Genomic DNA, 22,517 nt, shown 5'->3' with positions numbered 1-22,517 from the left:
CGATATATATATTAATTTTGGTATAAACATGAGGAGAAAATTTATCTTCTATCTGTGACCTCGTTCGCCACGGAAAAAAGAAATCCACAAGTGTATATATCAAATCAGTTAATTAGACGTAAATACTTTGATAAGACTAGTAGATATTATTTACAATATAGTCAAAAACACCTAGAAATGTATCAAATGAAGCAAAGGTCAATTTCCACACCCTCTAAAACCTAAAGGTAACAACTAGAAAGACCATTTACTCCATAGTTTAACTTTTTTACATTGACCAGTAGATATTATTATTTACAATATAGCCAAAAACACCTAGAAATGTATCAAATGAAGCAAAGGCCAATTTCCACACATTTACTCCAGAGTTAAACTTTTATACACTGTCAATAGTCAAACTTTTATACATTGTCAATGCATACAAGTTAAATACTACAAAAAAGACCAATAGATATTATTATTTACAATATAGCCAAAAACACCTAGAAAGGTATCAAATGAAGCAAAGGCCAATTTCCACACCCTCTACAACCTAAAGGTAACAACTAAAAAGACTATTTATGCCAGAGTTTAACTTTTATACACTGTAAGTGCATATAAGTTAAATACTTTGATAAGACTAGTAGATATTATTTACAATATAGCCAGAAACACGTAGAAAGGTATCAAATGAAGCAAAGGCCAATTTTCACACCCTCTACATCCTAAAGAACAAAAAAACACAAAGAACAACTTTCTTTTGCTTCTCCTAATGCTACTTCAGACAGTTGATTGTGGTACTAAGCTAAATAATTAAAAAGAATATTAAGTACCTATTTTGTTCTAATTTTTTTTTCCTTTTGGATATTTTGCTATTATCTTGGACCTGAAAGCTCCATAGCATGAGTGTCATAGTCATCATCCATCATCCCAAACATGGTCAAATGGTCATGATCATGATCATTGTCATCATTTCCAGGGACCATAGAATGTTTAATCTGAGTTTTGTTACTATCATAGTTATGAGAGGCTGCCCATTTTTCAGCAAGGCCGTCGCCTTCAAGCATTCGGACCACCTCGGACATCTTGGGACGGTGGGACGGCAAGTATTGAGTACAAAGTATAGCCACTTGTAGCATCTCCCCTACATCAATCCTGTCGTAGTTGCTCTCGAGCTCTCTGTCGATGAGCGCTTCAACGTTCTTCTCCTGCTGCATTTTCTTAACCTGCAATTAGTTAAGCAGCCCTTGTTACTAAGCACAGTATTTCTCGTGTCAACCAAACCCTCGAAGTGCAGTAAATTCGCCATGGGGATATTGGATTTGTTGGCATTACAGGCAGCTTTGCTGGCGAAGTGATTAATAATAATTTCGACCATCTCACTTGGTGATGGAAGTTCACCCAAGTTGTGGTGCCACAATCTTCTAACTAGTCGTCCGAGGAATTCTAGATCAAGAATGTATGAAACTAACCACACATCAAGAAAGCTTACTATTCTTGCTAAAGCCACTAAACAAGTGAGAATGTTACCCTTAGACATATTTAAACTTAATTCATCTACTTGACTGCAGTTAAATACCAAAGAGGAATCATTATCTGATAGGTTAATTTCACGTAAAGTCGCTGTGCTTTCCCACTATATCAGTAAAGTCGCAAAACTATTTTTTGTCACATGAAAGAAACTGAACTTTACCTATTATAACACTAAAGTCATGAAATTATTTTTTTATTAAAATAACTGAACTTTACCCACCCTTATAATAAAGTCACTAAACTTTACCAACCATAACGACAAACTTACCTATCAAAGTGACCTTACTGTTATAGTTGGTAAAATTCAGTTACTTTAACGTGAAAAAAAAATAATTTTACGACTTCCTTGTCATAATGGGTAAAGTTGAGTTACTTTCGTGTGATAGGAAGTAGTTTTGTAACTTTATTATTATTGTGAGTAAAGTTTAGTGATCATATATGAAATTTTTTAATAATTGGTAGAAGTAGAAAAAAACATACCCATTCAAGTACTGCTCCTTTCTGGTTTACTGTTTTTCCCAACTCAAATGCTCTCATCCCAGTTATAAGCTCTAACAAGAGGATACCAAATCCAAACACATCTGTTTTCTCGGATGATTGACCAGTGGAAAGGTACTCGGGCGCAATGTGACCAACTGTGCCACGAACAGCTGTGGTAACGTGAGAATCTGCATGATCAAGAAGCTTAGCGAGGCCAAAGTCCCCAACAATAGCCTCACAGTAGTCATCTAATAGAACGTTCGCTGCCTTCACGTCTCTGTGGATTATCTTCGGATCACATTGTTCGTGGAGATAAAGAAGACCTCTAGCAGCTCCAATTGCAATCCTCTTCCTAGTATTCCAATCTAGTGCCGGTTTTCCTGTCATTGAAAGATAGAAATTAAGAATGTTTAGAGTGCATACATTTTTATTTTTACGTCTAAAATTGTAAGATTGACTTCTAGAAACAGAGCTTTATTCCCTCCTACCTCCTTTATACAACGAGATAAAGGACCTTCAATCGTGCATACTCCACATTTAACAGAAAATGCAGACTCGAAATACTGAAATCCCATTTGCGAGAAAATATTTTCTTCCTAATTGAGCAGGTCATCTAATTTTTTTCAGAAATGTGATAAATGGATACGAGCCTAGTGCAATACACAAGTCTAAGATAACTCATACAGCACAAAGTGTCGTAGAGTTACATTTGAACCAACGAACCAAGAATTTCATTAAATAAAATGCTTCTGTAGCTTAGTGGATGCTAAAAAGGCCCCATATATCATTAGAATGTTTCCTGAGGAGTTCTAATTCCTCAACTCACCGCCGTACTAATAAAATTGCTTGTGCGCGAAATGGGATGCAATTCCAATTCTCAATCTTGGGCCAAGAAACCACGCACTCACACACAGAGAGAATAATGAAAATGCCTAATTGATGGAGAGACATGTCGAATATACTCGTCTTTGCTATTTTAGATTCTTGCAAGTGAAAGTTAGTCATGACTTACAAACATGTATTCCTATTACTTGAAAGAGTCATTATAAGAGTTTGGCCACATCATATTCAAATAGAAAGTGGGGGCATATCACGTGTCTTCTTATAATTGCATTATGTCTTTTAGCCATTAGAAGCATGTTGGAATTGCTATCTCCCTCCCAAAAACTTTAGATAAAATCATACATAGAATCTTCAAGAGCATATTTTAAGCAATTAGGCGTGCCGACAAATTGCAGCCAAATTGGTTAGAAACTAGAATTTGAAATGTTACGACCCCATAAAAACAGTGTGGTTTGTTGCAAAATTTACCTCTAAGTCTTGATGCCACACTGCCATTAGACATGTAAGGATATACGAGGAGTCTCTCGTTTGATGTAGCACAGTAACCAATTAACCTGAGCAGATTTCTATGTACTGCCAAGCTAATTAGCTCCAATTCTGTCCGGAACTGTGATTCTCCGGCAGTTCCACTAATATCTTTCAGTCGTTTCACTGCCACGAACGAGCCATCCCCTAGCTTTCCCCGGTAAACATTGCCAAATCCACCCGCACCAAGAATGTTCTTGGAGCTGAAATTGTTCGTTGCACGTTGAAGTTCTTTAAATGTGAAGCTTCTGAGATTTCCTAGTCTAACTAAATCCTCCTCTTGCAGATCTGGAATAAAAAGATGAAGCCTAAATATCTTATAACCGTCGTCAAATAGACAAATGTTGTCGGACGGAATAATTTTGAGATGACTCACCATTAATGTTAAGAATTGACTGTTTCCTGTTCTGATTCCTTTTCCAAAATATGAATCCAAAGCCTATGAGGAAAAGAGAGACAAAGCTGATGCTAAGTCCCAGTGCAACAGCTAGTCTTTTCGAGCTGCGTTTATCTGGTTACAGTGGGAAGCAATTTAAGAGGGTTAAATTGTAGTTATGTTTAAACATTCTACAACAAGAAAATTTTCTGAACTTTACCAGTGGAATCAATAGACAATGAAAGTGGCATCGGGTTGACCGATCCAAAGCAAGTCTCAGTCGAGTGATTTCCACAAATCAGAGGGTTACCAACAACACTACAAAAACATTAACGATAAAGAAAATCACAATTAGAACATACCAAGTATATTCCCACAAGTGGGGTCTAGGGAGGGTAGTATGCACGCAGTCCTTACCCCTACCTTGTGAAGGTAGAGATCAGGTTGTTTCCAAAAGAACCTCGGCTCAATACATGATTTCATTGTACATAATATATAACTAAAAAAACATGTTTAATGTAACATAATAAGGAAGAATTAGGAAAAGAACACATACTTGAAAGTCCTGGCAGGAAATTTAGGAATAGGTCCAGTCAGATTATTGAAGGACAAGTCCCTAAAATGACAAGAAGTTCACAAAAACAGAACATACTATTCATTTCCTTTTCACAAAAACAGAACACACTATTCATTTCCTTTTAACAACAAACATTTACATAAGGCTGATTCAAGAAAGTGACTAGATAATTGCAGTGAAGATTGTGTGTCTCAATTCTCAGGACATTCAGACAAGAATAAAACAAATCACAAACAGAGAAGAATTATACTTACAAGAAAGCAAGCTGAGGGACCCTTGCTAAAGAAAGAGGAATAGCACCAGACAAGCTATTGTTGTTCAACCTCCTACTCCATTAAATGACAAAAACAACACAACAAGAAAAACAAAAACATAGTCAAAGAAAAGGATAACACTTAAACATAGTCAACATACCAAACCATAAACTAAAGGAAAAGGGTACTTTTAAAAAAAAGAATAAATTCTTAATTTTTTCATAACCAAGAAATCCCCGAGAGGCAGTGGCGTGGCTTGGTGCACGGTACGAAACTCGGTGTATAGCGGGCCCACCCCTTTACCCTTCTTTGATGTGCGCCTAACCCTCACATCACATAGCGCAAAGTTCAAAACTCAATAGATAACGGGCCCCGCCCCTTTACCCTTCTTTGATGTGCACCTATCCGACACACCACATAACGCACAATTAGAAACTCAGATAGATAATGGGTTTCGCCCCTTTACCCTTCTTTGATATGCGCCTAACCCACACATCACATAACACACAGTTTGAAGCTTAGATAGATAATGGGCCCTGCCCCTTTACCCTTCTTTGATATGCACCTAACCCACACACCACATAGCACACAGTTCGGAACTCGATAGATAATGGCCCCGTCACTTTATGTGCGCCTAACCCACACATCATATAGCTCACAGTTCGAAACTCGATAGAAAATGGGTCCCGCCCCTTTACCCTTTTTTTGATGTGCGCCTACCCCACATATCACAAGCTACGCTCTTAGCACTAGAGATAAAAAATTCTTAATAATCACACAGAAACTAAAATAATGAATATCTCTTACTTACAGATATTGAAGACTGTTTAGTAGACCCAAAGATTCAGGCACATGACCAGAGAAATGGTTATTAGACAGATCCAATGTTTGAAGATTGGGCAGTTTCCCTAACTCCTTTGGAATATGCCCAGAAATATTGTTGTTTTGCAGTAAACTACAAAATTAAAAACACAATTATCAAAAACTTAAAAAATTAACCAAAATGGGGTCATTAATATTTAAATTCTTGTACAACAAATGAATGTTGTCTCTTACACTTGTTTAAGGTTTGTAAGGTTTGATATCATCCCAGATAAAACCCCAGATAAACCTTGACTTGGTGCTCCTCTGCACAGTAAAAAATAACAGTAAAAAAATAATATCTTGACTAAAAAAATCATGATATATCATAAAAATTATTTACTAACTACAACAACAAACCCAGTGTAATCCCACAACTGAGTGCGTAGGAAGGTAGTATGTACCAGTATAGACCTTACCAAGGCGGAGAATTTGTTTCTGGTAGACCCTTGGGCCTTGTCTCAATAAAAATAAAAGGAAGGGCCAACAACGAGCAAACTAATCGGAAAAACGAAGCGAAAATATAAAACTAACACTAAGTAATGCAATTAGAAAACCGAAACACCGTAAAAATTATTATATAACAACAAATCCAGTGTAATGGGTACGAGGAAAGCAGTGTGTACACGGCAGAGAGTCAACAGAAACCATACAATGCAGTGACAAGATTTCCAATGGTAAAACCAAGCGAAAATATAAGACAACACTAAGTAATGCCATCAGAAAACCGAAACACCATAAAAATTATATAAAAGAAAAGACAATAGCATACAGTGCAGTGACAAGATTTCCAGAAGAGCAAGTGATCATAGCCCAACTACAAGGATCAACAGAATCTTCATCCCAATTACTTAAAGCTCCATTTGGGTCATTTAAACTTCTCCTTATAGCAATTAAAGCTTCCACTACACCAACAAAAACAAAACAAATAATGAGCCAAAAAAAAAGTATTTTTCTTACAAAATATGGAAAAATAATAAATGGGGTTTATTCTTTTTTCTTATTTTTTACCTTCATGATTTCGAGCTTCATAAGAGAAAGAAACAGTAGCAGAAAACAGAAGCAAAGAGAGAACTAAAAACATAGTAGCCATAATAGCAAGAAAGTGAAATGTTCCAACAAATATATTAAGCAAAACCCATAAAAAAAGATTTTAATTTGTTTTTTTTTTCAGTCAAAAATAAAAAAGTAAGGAAAGCTAAAGAAAGAGAGAAAAAGAGTAGTGCAGAACATGAGAAGGAAGAAAAGAAAGCTTCTTTATATGTCTGTCTATTTTGTTGGTATTTGTACCAAATACACTTTTTTTTTTGCTTTATCTATTGGAGTATTTTTTTATAATTATTTTTTGGATATTTGATTTTCCTAGTTTTTGTACTAAGCGAATCAGGTGGAGATGATATGATACGAGAAGTCTGCAGTGGCAGAGAGAGGACTCAGAGAAGAGCTGGTTTGAAGCTCAGAATTTGAGAGCGACAGCAATATATTGTTACTGGAAACACACACACACACACAGTGCACCCCCCTCTCTCTCTTAAAAAAACAATTGTTTTTCTTTTAGAAATATACTATATTTCTAGTCGTACTCAAAAATAATAACTTATAAAATATATAATTTTATATATATCAATAATAATAATAACAAACTCAGTGTAATGTCATAAATTAGGTTTGAGGAGAATAATGTGTAAGCAGATATTATTCCTACCTTGTGAAAATAAAGATGTTATTTTCGAAGAATTTTGGCTCAGGGAAAACAAAAAAAGGTGCAGAAATAAACAAGCAGTATATACATATATATAATACACATAAGTATATTTTATACTCTATGTTTTTTGGCTAACGGATGTAGTTAGTTTTAGCTGATTAGCCAATTTTATATTTACTCTTCTTCTTTTTAAAATGTTTAGTACTTGCTTTGGGCTTAATTAATATAAATGTGCACGGCATAAGATCTATTAAAAGTGAAAACGCTTCTTGAACCGAAGGTATATAGAAAACAGCTTCTCTAAATCTCACTTTGTGAGATTTCACTGAATTTTTTATTATTATTATTGTAAAAATAAAAATGCTAGCTATAGGATTTTTTATATATATAATTAAAGGATTTAATTCATCTCACTACAATTAATAAAAAATAACATATTTTTACTAGTTTATAGCAAGAAAAAGGGAGAAAGGAATGAAAAAAATGTGTGATATTGTAGAAAAAGCAGAAAACACATTGTTTTGGTTCTGAAAATACTAGTCTATGTGCATTTTGTTCTTTCTGATAGCCTACTAAGATAAGACTTGACAATATAGGGAGTAATTATTAAGGCTATGATCCATTTCCAAATGTTAAGTAGTAAAAGTTTTATTTTCTTTTTTCTTTTTTTTCCTTTTTTATAATTTTGAATTTTGGGTGAAATAAAAGGTAATAAAAGGAATAGCCATGTCAGTGTTAGGTGTCCAAAGACTTTATTTACATAGATTTGGTTGTATATTGATTATTAGGGATTATTAGGTTTAGTTTCTTGTATCTTTCAATCATATAAATGAGTATTACAAAATTAGAAATATTCTCCCTTTTCTAGAAATTTTATCACTTTTTCCTCTTTGAAGTAATATTCGGTTACTGCCTCATTGGAATTATTTGCACTATAGAATAGTTAGTCGGTATTTGTCCACTCAGAGGCCGTTTGGTTCATTGGATTAAGTGAATTATTCCGATATAAATTTTGAAATTAAATGTATTTCGTGTTTGGCCGTAAGTATAAACTAAAATTCGTATTTTTTTATATACTAAAATCTTGGTAATATCTCAGATAAAAGATGAATAAATTAATTATTTAGGGGTCGTTTGGTTTGAATACGGCTTATGACGGGATAAGTTATGCTGAGATTAATTATGCTGGGATTAGTTTTTATCCATTGTTTGGTATATTGTATTAAAAATGACAATTGTATAATTTTTAGGAAGAAGGTATAAGTTATCTTGGCACTAATTACCCCACCCTCTATAAGGTATAAGTTACCCCGATACTAATTTTAATTCTGGGATAACTTATACCAGGTTTGCTAACCAAATAAATTATTAAGGTGATATTAAATTTTTATACCAATACTATACCTTCTTATACCTCATACCAAACGACCCCTTAGATTATAATCCGAGTTATAATCATAAAACAATCCTGATTTTAAACGAAGAAATAAAAAAATATTATCCACCAAGAAGGTAGTAGTAGCCAAGTAGGAACTTTAACTTATTGAGGTGGGAAAATAATTAGCCAAAAAAAAAAGGGTGGGGAAATAATTAATTTCGAAAGAAATCATTACAAAATTTATTTTAATAGCTTATTAGAATAAGCTTAATATTTAAGACAAAGTCCAAAGCAATCATGTCATGTAAAATGAAAAAAAACACGAGTTTTATCTTCTTTTTTCCTTTCTAGTGTTAATTTGTTGAGTTCTATTTATGAAATCTTGGCTTTAGGTTTTGTTGTTCTTTTGTCGTTGTAAATTTGGAGCTGAAGTTCTAATTAGGGATTCGGCAAAATTCAATAGTTTTAACTAAAATATTGTTACATTGAAAATGTATTAAATTTATATTATACAAAATCCAATAACTATGTTATTGAGGATTCAGAACTCATAAATTTAAAATCTAAAATTCGCCGTCCATAACTAGGAAAGCCATGCAAATTGTGTGTTTAAAGCAGAAAATTATTGTGTAAACCTCATTTCACACGTAAAACACATTGCTTCTTCAATTAATGAAGCTCAGTTCATCAGTTGGAAAGCAGGTTATAATTGAAGTCATTAATCACTTGTCATTATCATTTTTATTCATCATTTTTTTGTTACTTTACTCATAAGTTTTGAAACTATTAAAAAGAGAGGAGGAAAAAAATTTACCTAACACTTTTACCATCAAGTTAAGAATAACACACACACACACACACACAGACACACACTAGTTACTTGTATGCCATGTTTAACCGTGTGTGTATATATATATATATGACAATAAAAGCATGTCATTGAGATTATAATTAAAAGTTCACGTTAAATGATTTTTAAATTAAATTTAAATTTTTTTTAATGCACTAAAAAGCAAATAATACTTCTTTCTGGAACAAATAAAAAATTACAATCTAATTATACCGATCAGAATAATCCGAAAACTCAACAACATGCTAACTATTCCCATTTGATAAAATTCCATCTTTTTTGTCCCTTTTGAATTAACTTTTAGCCACAAGCTAAAGTTTTTTATTTTTATTTTTTAAAAGAAGATTTGTACAAAGAACGTTCGTCCTCAACTAGAGTTGATCATATTTTGTGGGAATATTCGTAAACTCGTGATCAGGGGCGGACCCAAGAAGGATCAAACGGGTTCAGTTGAATCCGCTTTGTTGAATTCGCTTCGTTGAAAAATTGTATTGTATATAAAGATAAATTGTATTTATAACAAATTATTTTTTTTTATATAAATGATAACTTGAACCCACTTGTCACAAATTACGTTGTCTGTTGAGTTGGTCTAGCGTAGGGGTGTTCAAAATCGAACCGAAACTGAAACCAAACCGAAATCGAAACTTAATGGCTTATTAGTATTGAGTTAACGGTTTAACGGACGGGGAACGGATTGAAATTTTTTCCACTTCTTCCAGTACTCTATCTCTAAGTTCTAACGCCTAATTCCCAAATAATCAGAACCCTTGCGTACTATGCATCAGAAGATCCCAGGCTTGGCTTAGCTTAGCTTATTCTCCCACCCTACAACAAGATTGTTTAAGCGGCTGTCTATGGTTCACCTCTGCTTTTATTTTTTTAAACTAATGCATGTTGTCTATGTTTAATAGAAGAACAACAGTGTTGTGCCATATCTTTTTTCACTCTACAACACATGACACACTACATCAGTCTTATGTAGGCGTTAACAGACATGTATGTCTGGACTCAATTTGTAATTTTCTATTCTGAATTTGTATGCTAGGCGGTCAGCAAACAATTGGTGCACGCAATATAGATTGAATTAGGCCGATAAACCGCTCGATAAGAGCTAAATCGATATCAATCTGCCCGATATCTTATCGGGTGGCTAGCGGATTAATACATTTAAAAGCCGATAACCGTTAAGCCAAACCGTTAAGAGTAATTAACCGCCCAATCCGCTCGATAAGCAGCCGTACACTTTTGGTTTCAAAATGTATGGATGGTACTGAGGAGTGAGTTCGAATCCATTCGGCGTTTGGTCCAATATATCTTTAGGGGAAGGAGTTTCACGTACTACCATAAGGCAAAGACACTTGGTCCCTTCTATAGTTTATTTTATTTTCTATTTTACTTTATTTTAAAATCAATAATAATTATTCTATAGTTTAGTTTGCTTTAAAAAATTAAACCTATCTACAACATGAATTTTGATTCAAATTTTAATGATATTTATTCAAATTATGTATTTGTTAGTTTAATTTAATTTTAGTCTATGTTGAAATGACTATTTGTTATACTAAAATTTCGGATTTGATATATAACTCCTTTTCGCAAATTATTGGAATTATTTTAGTATTTAGTAAAAATGTTATTCTCTTTTGTTTAGAATTAACAACCTCTAACATAATAACAAGAAAAAATCTTGATTTTATACGAATATCTTAGAACTAGTACTATTTTTAAACTTTATTTCTTGAAGTAAAATTTGTTAAATTAAATAGATAAATTGCTAAAAATAGAAACATATAACTTTTGTATCTTTTTAAAAATATTTTTAACTTTGTTAAAATTATAGAGCACGACTTTAAAATGAGTTTATTTTGAGATTTTTTTTGAGAAAAAAAAAGTGATCAAACCTTATATGTTTGTCATACAACACTGCTTATATTAATGTCTATCGCTGTATTATTTTTTTTGAACCTGCTTGTGTAAAATTCTGGGTCCGCCACTGCTCGGGTATGCAAAACCCTAGCAAGAGGACTTAGCTTCGAGCCCCAAGAAATAGAAAACATGTCGGTAGAAAGTGCTTTACTAATTTTCGATGTGAATCCGAATTAATAGAACTTGTGACTTTTAAGAACCAAATGGTTAGAAAAATAAGTTTTTCCTTTCTTTTTTTTTTCTTGAAAATGTTTGGGAGTACAACTAATAATGAAGTGTTGTTGGAGTACAAATCTTTAAAGAATAAATTCCTCAAAAGAGGACCACGGTTTTAGAATCTTTACTCTTATAGGAGATTTTAGGATCTTATTTTCATTTGTCAACTATATATTCTTTATCCACCACTCCTTTTTTTTCTCCTTTTAGATTTTTTTTTTCTTATTTGGTGTGTGTTCTGCATTCGTATTGGGGTTTGACTAAATTTAAATTCGTCCCAAAAAGTTTCATATTGGGGTACCCCGTTCTCTAACAAATACGACTTCATACTCAAAATTCAAACCCAAAACTTCCGATTAAATAGGAAGAAGTACTTATCGTTCTACCATAATCGTTCTTAGTTTTGTAAGAATTGGTTGTTCTATATGTAATCATATTAGTTTTGTAAGAATTGGTTGTTCTATATGTAATCATAATAAAACTAGAAAATCCCTTTAAAATTCATGTAGTCTGACACTCACAAATATTGTTCAAGTTTTCAGAGAATCATTTTTTGTTGGTAGTTTTTAAAATGGCGATATCACATTCGATTCTCACCAAAATGTCCTTTCCAATCCATTCTGACTATATTAAGGGCTGCCTTTCCTATCCCAAAAAATGTTTTAGAATTAAATAAACTAAAAAAGGAACCTTTTAAATTTAATATTCTCCTCTCTCTCTATATATATTTTTTTTGTAATTGGTGGATTAATTTCCTTCTATTTAAATGCTTGCCCAACCAAAGATGACTAATTCCAAATATCTTAGGTAATTGGTAGATTAATTTCCTTCATTGTGAAATAGATAGATTTCTTCATCTTAATCAAATGTCTCAAATTTGTATCCTAGGATTGGATAAACCCATGATAAGGAGCGTTTCCTCTTTAGTTGGCCATAATCAATGCTGTCGAGCTAATATTTTTCGAATAGCGAATGCATAAACCAAAAAATAAGTGTTGACTCGAACTCATATCATCTTGTATTAATAAAAATCTATTGATACACCTTGTTCCCTTGAAAAGTTTTTAGAATGGCAAATAGAACACTAAACTTTTGCATGTTGTATATATATTAGGGTGGTGGGATTATGTTGTAACTGATTATGCATGTTTTTTTTTTAGCCGAGGGTCTATCGAAAACAACATATCTGACTACATAAGGTAGGGGCAAGGCTGTATATACACTACCCTCCCTAAAAATCATATGTGAGATTAGGGGTGGCAACATGGTTAAAAGAAAAAAATAGTTAACCACCCATATTATTCATTAAAAATGGGTTTGATAATGAACTATTTAAAAACGGATCAAATATGGATAAAAATCATATTATCCATTTAGAAAATGGATAACCAATGAATTTAACTTTTACATTTGTAAAGCCTCAAATTGGAGGTTCCTCAAGTTTGGAAGACTAGAAATTCTTCCATAAGTGATCATATTCATGAAGTCATGAATAATATGGTTACCCATATTATCCGCCGGTTAACCCCTTTTTTATCTGTATCAAATATGGATCAGTCGAATAATTTATCCGTTTTTTCATTACCCGTTTCGACACGCCCTATACCCGATCCGATCCGCCAGTTTGACACTGACACCCCTATATGGGATTATAACGGGTATATATATATTATTGTTGTTGTATATTAGGATGGTGGGAGAGGAATGATCCTTCATAGAATAATGCTTTTTTTATTGAGGGTGGAAGTTTGGAACTTTAGAATATTGACTTGAATATAATAAGGTGATGAAAAACTAAATGGACAAGAATATATCTAAAGAAACCAATCAAAATCCAACAATTAGAGCATGATAAAATTAAACCATCTCTTTGGTTTCCCTAAAGTCACAAAGTAGGTAAAGTGGTGGCTCAAAGGTATGTTCTGTCACCATTTTAGTACATAAAGATAGTATCAATATTCCTTAATTCTTCAATTAGAATAATTACTATATTTTAATATTTCCTTCCCTCTCGTAGTAATTACTATATATTTTCTCATTCGGTGTTCGTAATTGTATTGAAACCTTAATTAATTCGAATCGCGCCGCGTAAAACTTACTAAAAGAGAAAACGCTTCCTATTAAATATTTTTCATTCCTGAAGCTCGATCCCGAAACCTCTAGTTAATAGCAAAGAAATATTATTCATCCTTTGATGGTTATATCCTTTGACTTCACCTATTAGTAAATAACTCTTTATGTATTCTCAAGCTCTCATGTTCAATACAATATATCTTATTTATTTTTGTTTTTTGTTTTCCCAATGATAAGGTCAGATTGTTATATACAACATCAACTCAATGATATGACTAATTTTGATTCATGCCGTATAAATTTCCAGAATATGAGTAAAATCAGATATTAATAGTAAAATAAATGATGAATGATATATAAATTTAAACTTAAAAAAAACTAACTTAATATGATTCACAATATCAAATGGAGTTTCATGTGAAGTTCAAAATGTAATTACATTAATTAGGTTTTATTTTGTTTATAGCTAGTCACTCGTGTCGTAGTTTTCAGCACAGTAATTAACTTTAATAAATCTTTTAGGTGGTGAATGATTTGTCCTTCGATTATCCTCTAAATACAAAGGATAAAAATCAAATTTACAAACAAGTTTTAATTCCCTCTGCTCCATTTTTTTCTTAAGATTTTTTTATTATTCAGAAATTTCATAATATCTGACACTATAAATAATTCTTCATAAAGTTTCATCCGATACGCAGGAAGAATCCGGCTAGAAAGTCATTTTTCTGATGCGATAGTTCACCGGGTGTGGTCGCATTCGTCTCAACAATAGGAAGTGAACAAGAAAATTATATAGACAAGTTAGATCAATCAATAATCGTTTTATTCTTTTATCAATTTTGTCTGGATCTCACCTTTCTTTCGGAAAAAAAAAAAAGAAAGAGTGTTTTGGCGCTAGTTGAGGACCTATATTTCAATAACGATGAAGGAAATTGTGTTTATCTAACAAATAAAAGTAAAAAATTAATATGATATTTATTCATCTTATTCCAATCATTCTTCTAATAGCTACCCTCCCAAACAACCAAATAGATTTGAACAAGTATGATAGCCTCCCATGAACTTATAACTATATTAATTAAATTGAAAAATTTATCTAAAAGAACTTATGTGTATAAAAGTTATTAGAAAATACTCCCACTCTAAGCCCATTTGGTCATCATTGGAGAATATAAAAATTGAACAATGAGAATTGAAAATAATAATAATAATAATAATAATAATAATAAGTGAGCTAGTGAGTGACTTTTTTTACATTTCTAAAACCCAAAGCTTTTATTGAAAAGTGTGTGTAAAGAATAAATTACTACCATAAACTTTGCAAAAGCACACAAATAAAATAACAATAGTTATGGGAATTGCCAATAATCCAAATCTTTGTTGGAATTCGTTTATTCTTCTTCTCCTTCTATTCTACTAGTACATGAATAAGAATTGATTCTTCCACGTTGGATGTTTGCTTTATCAATAGTCCAAAATATGAGGAGCCACTTTGAAATATAATAAACTTTAAAAAATTAAAGGGGCCAAAATATAAAGCCAAAAAGTTAATTGGGAATAGTGGTGAAAAAGAAAAAGGTATTCACCCGTGCCTTCACATTTTCAGTCCTTTGCAGTTTGCCCCCACCTTTTTTTAATACATATCCTTTAACAATTATCAATTGCTTTTTAGAATTTATTTTTCATAAATATTGTATTTTGTAGCAAAGTGTTGTCTTTTTAACTTTTTTACTTTTTCTTGTTTTCGGAGAAGAATATAAAAGACACTATGCAAATTGCCTTTTCCTTACCTTTGGCAAAAAGAGAATGTGCTAACTCCCCACTTGAAAAAGAAGGGAAAAGAAAAGAAAGAAAAGAAAAAGAGAAATTCTAGATGGAGTTCTACGAGGTTAAGAGTAATTTTGATATTTTTCCAAAGTACAAGTGACAAAAAATATTGAGAAATAAAATCGAATATTATGGTATTTTTACTTTACTTTTGCCTCCCTCTCTCCCTTCACATTGGGAGTCGTCTTAGCCATAGGGTTTTCTTGCTCGCATATAACTCCTCTATTGGTATTAGTTCATTTTCGGTATGGCTACTAAGAATTTGATTTAAGAAAAATCCAGCAACCTAATTATGTGTATTAGGAAAATTAGCTCTTTAGGGATAAGGAATAATAAGAGGTGAAGTTTTCGCTATGTATATAGTAATAGCGTACACATGATTTTGTGCATATCGATATAATTCAACAAGTACACAAGTTTAGATTTGAAATGGCGGAGTTTTAAGATTTTACTCCATATGCCAAATTGATGTTTACTTTACAATATTTTTCAAACGGTCTATAAATTTCTACAAAAATGTATCAAAATGATACAACTCCATCATCCTTTTCACTTCATAGTTTCTCCGAGGTTTATCGAGGAAAAAAACAATCAAGTTTTTTTTTTAAATTAAATTATAAAGATTTTTCCCCCTTTAAATTGATGATAGTAGGTAGTGAACTTAATCTTATGTTTGCCAAAGCCCAATTTTACAACGAGGCTTACGGCTTGTTTGGATTGTTGTTACATGTCGTTTCATAATGTATCATATTGTATTGTATTGTATTGTATTGTATTGCTTGATAAATACAACATTTAGATAGATTGTATCGTTTGCCGTCGTGTCATGATGTCACGCACTAACAATATGAAGAATAAACTTGTAACATTACTAAGAAAAAATAGGATACGGAGTAGAATTATTATATAAAAAGTAGGATAAAGAATAAAATATGATTATTTAATAATAAAGAAGGGCAAGATGAGAGAAAAAAAAGTAAAGAAACGACGCTACCACACCAAATCCGTCGTTTCATAACGATGGATTTAACGATACAATACAATAAAATTAAAATAATAATCAAAACAAACATTGTATTTAAAGTAACAATACGATACAATACGATAGGTAACAACTATCAAAACAAGTTGTTAAGTATCATTACTTATTGCCAAAGACAAAAACCAATTAGTATTTAATAGATTACGTAAATGCATGTATTGTTCTTCAATGATGAAAAAGGAAGTTGATAAATTCAAAATTATGAGATTGTGTTGTTAGTCATATATTAATCCAACCGGTGTCATGATTGTTTTAATTTAATGTTTTAGTGTCATATATTAACTTATTTATTTTTTCTAAGCATATTTGTTTGTTCAAGCTAATGTTCTAATAATTTTGATTTTTACATATGAAAACATCATGTTTGCTTTGTGAAATTGTCAAACAAGAAATTTTATCTCAGCACTTGTTTCTTGTTTCTTAGTCTGGTTTTTATAATAAAAAAAAAGAGTGAAAATGTTCCAACCAAATTTACTTTTGCACCGAAGGACGTGGCCTTATGGTCAACGAAGTGATTTGAGAATAATGAGGTTTAATGTTCAACCTTTAGCGGAAAAACAAAGACTACGTAATTTTTTCTCATCACCTATTCAAGTCTAGGTGTACAGAGTTAGTCGATTCCTATGCTGGTATCATGTTCAACTTTTAGCGGAGTCACAAACACTACGTAATTTTTTCCTACCTATTAAAGTCTAGGTGTATAGTATTAGTCGGTTCCTGTACTGGTAGGAGGTAGCAGGTAAAAGGGATAATTCGATGTACAAAGTATCTCGCTAAGAACCACATCTTAATGGATGTGATGTAGACAACCTACCCTAATGTAAATATTAATGGTTGCTTTCACAGCTCGAACCCGTGACTTATAATCACACCGAAACTACTTTACAAGTTGCTCCAAGACTCCCCTTCTAATGGGAGGTAGCAAATATTAAAATTAGTGAAAGTACACGCAAGTTGGCCCGAATGTCATGGTTATAAAAGAATCAAGAATTTAGATGGGGAGAAAAAAGAAAAGAAAAACCAACAAATCTGAAAATTTCGTTTCCTTTTGTTCTCACTCAAGTGGTTTAGGCTATTAATTCCCTTTATTTTGCTTTGTGATTATTTCTCGTACTTTGGTCAATGATAATGCTTCTAATTTCTTCCTAGATGATAGGTTTGTATATACTTGTCATAGTATTTTACAATATATTTTTTTGCAAAATAAACTTAACGTAAATTCTGAATTATAAACTTTACCCATTTCTCTTGAACCTAATATATTGTGTTATATTTCAATCTTCCTTCTAATTTGCACGGTCATGGGCCAATTGTGTGCTTTTCTGCAGAAACGGCCCGGGGACTTTACTGGGCCCTGATCCACTTAAAGAATAAAGGGGTATTATCACTTCTAGCCTGCGCCATAAACTATTTAGATTGAGTAGCCGCAAAAGTATATAATTATTGTATATAACATATAAAATGTATATATATATATATATATACATAAAATATATATTTTTAGCTATTATTTTAAGAGCGCCTATACAATGTCATTTTTCCAAAAATAAATCCCGGCCCATTTACATCGTCTTGCCTAATATAGGCCCATCTTGTTTTGAGAACGCGGGAGCTGTTCTTTGAGTAGTTAATTTATGACATTTTTTAGTTCCTATACAATATTTGAAATTTATTTACCAAAATTATTTTAATTTTATATATTACCCGTCCTAAATAAGGTTTGCTTACAATTTGTATACAATCTATTATTAGTACCTTAAATTAGGGGATTCAATTACACCCTATTCCTTTTTTCTCTCCCGTCTTCTTTCCCTATTCTCTACTGCCTCTTTTCACGTACAATCCTTTATCAGTGCCTTAAGTTAGGAGATTTTGTTACACCCTAAAACTAAGGTATTTTATTTTGTTATACTAGATAAGGTATGTATCATGTCAATCTAAATGTCACCTGGAATAATGCTCTCCTCTAGGCAAGAATTTAATATATGAGAAATTATCTTCCTGATTTAAGAGAAAATGCCAGCATCTGTTAAGGTGGAGTTACCCTCGTTTGAGACTACACAACATGTTTTTCTGTATATATAAACTAAAAACAAATTTTATACAATTGACTATATAGTATACAACTTATTTTATAATTTATCTATAATTTTTATATATCATTTTTACCTAGTTAAATACGACTACAACATCATACAAGTTAAATATAATTTTCATATAAATTTTAAACAATATGTATTTTATATATGATTTGTATATATTTTGTATGTAGTGTGTTCTTCTTCCTCTCTGAAATTCTAATCAAAACTTTCTCTCTTAATACAATTTCGATACATATCAATATTTTATGTAAAAAGATAGTATTTAGAATTCAAATACAAATTTCATACAATGATTCATACATTATACAACTATTTTTCAACTTTCATACAACATATAAAAAAAAAAATATAACTACAATAGAATGTAACTTAAATACAATTTACATTACAACTTTAATATAATTTTGTATGTATATTGTATGTCATGTGTTGTTTCAATCTGATATCCACCAAAATCAAGTCTAATCTTCGTCAAACACCCTAAAAATTGAGATATAAACTCTAATGAATATTCCAAATTGTTTGCAATAATACTCAATCCAAACAAATAATATTTTTTGAAAAATCGAATTCGAATTCAAAGTTTCAAAACTTTTTAATAGCTGTCAATGGTGGAATGTCAAACATCTTCAAAATGTATTGACTAACAATTTCAATTCGAACAGCAATTGTGCAACATGAAATGAATTTTCTAAATTAAAACTCTATAGTAAAACGATTGAAATCCACTAATAAATTCCGTTAATACTCTATACAACATGGAAGGATAAAAAGCAGAGAACTCGAAGAAAAAAATTGGGGAAAGAACAGAGAAAGAGAGAGAGAGAGATAGCGAGTATAAAGGGATGTGAAAATAACTAATATTACGTATTCAATTCCTAATATAAAGGGATACTCATTTATAATAATTTGTATATAATTGGTAAATTGTATATCGACTTGCAATTAAGTTAAAACCTAAACGTGTTAGGGCATATACTATTAATCATGCATTTAGATATAATATATTCTAATAATTGTCATGGTTAAAAGTCTAAGTGGGAGATTGTTAGAAGATATACTATTAACCATGGATTTTAGTTTGGATATAATATTTATTATGGAACAATTGTTTATTCAATTTTAATAATGTTTTAAATAGATCATATATTTGTTTGTGCCCTAACTTATATAGTAGATGATTTAGTGTATAGAGTTTAGCTTATGCACGGAAGATTAAATCATCGGTTCTTATAAGTATAAAGATCATGTTCACAATCTAATGATGGAATTGGACAAACCATCATGAATGATTGTAGCACAAGATTAAATATAATTTATCTTGATTATGGGAATGGTTTAATTACGACTTCTTGTGCTAGTACATTTTTTATGTATTGAACGGACCAAGTAGAGATAAGTATTTTATACTGACTTAATAAAATAAACTCTCTAGCCATTAAATATACTTATACTCTTAATCTTGATATAATTATTATTAGCTGTGTATATTATTATTGTTTTGATTTATTAAAAGGCGAGATCCTTTCGTGGGTCAATATGCCTAGTAAATTGGATAATAATAATGTACATTGGCGAAGTAATAGTTAGTTGATGGAATCCATATCTCGGTCTAGAGATTGATGATACACCTTTATGAAAGCTTATAAGTTTTCATGTGTAAACCCTGCGGGTGAATTTTATATCTGTCACATGAAATAAGTTAAGCGAAAGTCTAAAGAAAATAATCAATGAATTAAATTGTCAGTAATTTAATTTATTTGATTAGTATCTGAATCTTAACATGGGGAGTTAAATAAGGTTTAATGGAAGAATTTCAAAATTAAACTGAGGAGTGCAATTACGAATTTTTAGTGAAATAATTCGCAATTTATTATGGCAGTATTAATTTGGATATTTCGAATTAAGTCCATAATAGGAAGCCTCGTCAATTAAATACTGAGGTCCCTGCTGTGCCCGAATAATTAAGAATTAAATGGAATTCTATTTCTTGGTGGAAAAGGAAGATCCTATAGGTTTAGAAAAAAGGTTTTAAACCCTAAAACCTGTGGCTAGGAGTGGCAAACGAGCGGGTCGGGTTGGATATGGTTCGGGTCAAAAACGGGTAATGAAAAATGGATAAATTATCCGACCAGACCCATATTTAATACGGATAAAAAAATAGGTTAACCTACGGATAATCCATATTATCTATGAGTTCTTGAATATGAACACTTTTGGGAGAATCCTAGTCTCCCAAACTTGAGGAATCCCAAATTTAAGGCTTTACAAATGTAAAAGTTAAACCCATTAGTTATTCATTGGTTACCCATTGGTTATCCATTTTCTAAATGGATAATATGGTTCTTATCCATATTTGACCCATTTTTAAAAATTTCATTATCCGACCCATTTTTTTTGTGGATAATATGAGTGGTTAACTGTGTTCTTTTAACTATTTTGCCACCCCTACCTGTGGCTATATAAAGGGGTCTTATTCCATAAAGAGGCTGTGGGTTTTACTACACGGTTTTCCTAGGAGAAACTCGCCCACACGAGTTTCACTAATTTCAGGCATTATTCGGGTCACACAGCAGAAGACTGTGGAACTGGAGGATGATCTCGTGGACGTTTTCGCTCTTGCTTGGAGGCTCTTTTCGCGATCGCGGTCACGCTTCAAGAGGTAAGTATCGATTTTATGTTTGATTAAAATCTGTGATTATGTGTTGTCTATATTACATACAAGTGATCCTGGCTATTCGCTTCCACTCTATATAAATATTTTCTAACAATTGGTATCAGAGCCTATAACCCAGAAAATATGTGTATGTCCGATTACATATATGTTCATGATTAACAGCCTTGCCGAAATTTTTTAAGCAAAGTTTTAAAACTTGTGTGTTATTCCAACTAGAATTGCTTTGGCGGCTGTAAATATAGTTTTTTCTCGCTAAGGGAGTCAAGGACCCGTTTCTTTGTTAAAAACTTGTTTGTTATGTGAATGGCCAGTTTTTATTTATTTATCTATTTAAAAGATGCAATACTAAGGATTTTGCCGCAGCTGGTTGCGAAGTGGGTATTAACGTAACCCATGTATTGCATAAGAGGCAAATAATGTCGTCTTATGTGTTATCTAAAATAAATAAAGTAAGAATGGAAAGGATTACACTACATTCTGTTGGTTGCAGCAGTGGATTTACACTTGTTTTCGTTGCTTTTCTTTTAATGAAGGATTGCATTATATGGGCGTTATTGTGCTGCAAGAACATTGTGTTTCCTGACATGTGTTTAATATTACCCATATTGAGAACTTATGATTAATTAATTAATTAATTGATGTCATCACGGTGACTTATTTACTTTGAATCATTGAAAAGTTCTTGATATTTTAAACACCTGAGATTATATCATGCAATTATATTATCTCCTCATGTGTATATAATATTACAAATTATGAATTTATGATAAATAAATAGTTATTACTAAGGTAATTTATTTATTTGGAATCGTTGAAAATTCTTAAAGCTTTATACATGTGAGATCATATTAAACATGGTTAAGAATTTTTGATAAATAAATAGTTGTCACTAAGGTAATTTATTTATTTGAAATCATTGACATTTGTTTTTGGTAGTTTATACTTTATACATGTGCGATGATATAATACATGGATTGATAGTCATGATTAATAAATAGGATTCATTAAAGTGATTTATTTATTTGAGTTATTGAAATATGTTCAATGTACCATGTGAAAATTGTCCTTGATAAGTTTACGCCGGTGATGGAGTTTTCATCTACCCAAAAGAGGTTTACCTCTTGATCTTAGTGACACTAAACTAATTCTTGAGAAGAGATATTGAGGTTTTCACTCCAAGAGGATGAATATTTAATATCTTGGATTCTCATGTGTATAAATCAAGAGTTTAATTTGTCATAAGAAGGAGATTTTTGTGTACCTTACAAAAAGGTAGGACGTTATATATGT

At 31.7% G+C, this 22,517-nt stretch overlaps 1 protein-coding gene across 1 annotated transcript; it reads right to left on the bottom strand.

Annotated features, from left to right (window-relative positions):
* Positions 1–374: 374 nt before the first annotated feature.
* Positions 375–6,682, bottom strand: LOC107781071 (putative LRR receptor-like serine/threonine-protein kinase At2g23950). Its single transcript, XM_016601704.2, has 11 exons — positions 6,440–6,682; positions 6,201–6,333; positions 5,624–5,695; positions 5,379–5,522; positions 4,568–4,639; positions 4,293–4,352; positions 3,957–4,054; positions 3,737–3,871; positions 3,304–3,648; positions 1,993–2,372; positions 375–1,205 (listed from the first exon to the last, which is right to left on the bottom strand). The coding sequence occupies exons 1-11, from the start codon at positions 6,519–6,521 to the stop codon at positions 855–857; spliced, it is 1,872 nt and encodes a 623-aa protein (XP_016457190.1). The 5' UTR covers positions 6,522–6,682; the 3' UTR covers positions 375–854.
* Positions 6,683–22,517: the final 15,835 nt, after the last annotated feature.

This window comes from Nicotiana tabacum, chromosome 18 (genome assembly GCF_000715075.1).
Source record: "Nicotiana tabacum cultivar K326 chromosome 18, ASM71507v2, whole genome shotgun sequence".
Taxonomy (NCBI): domain Eukaryota; kingdom Viridiplantae; phylum Streptophyta; class Magnoliopsida; order Solanales; family Solanaceae; genus Nicotiana; species Nicotiana tabacum.
The sequence above is the reverse complement of the archived record's forward strand: the minus strand, read 5'-3'. Positions and strand labels throughout refer to the sequence as shown.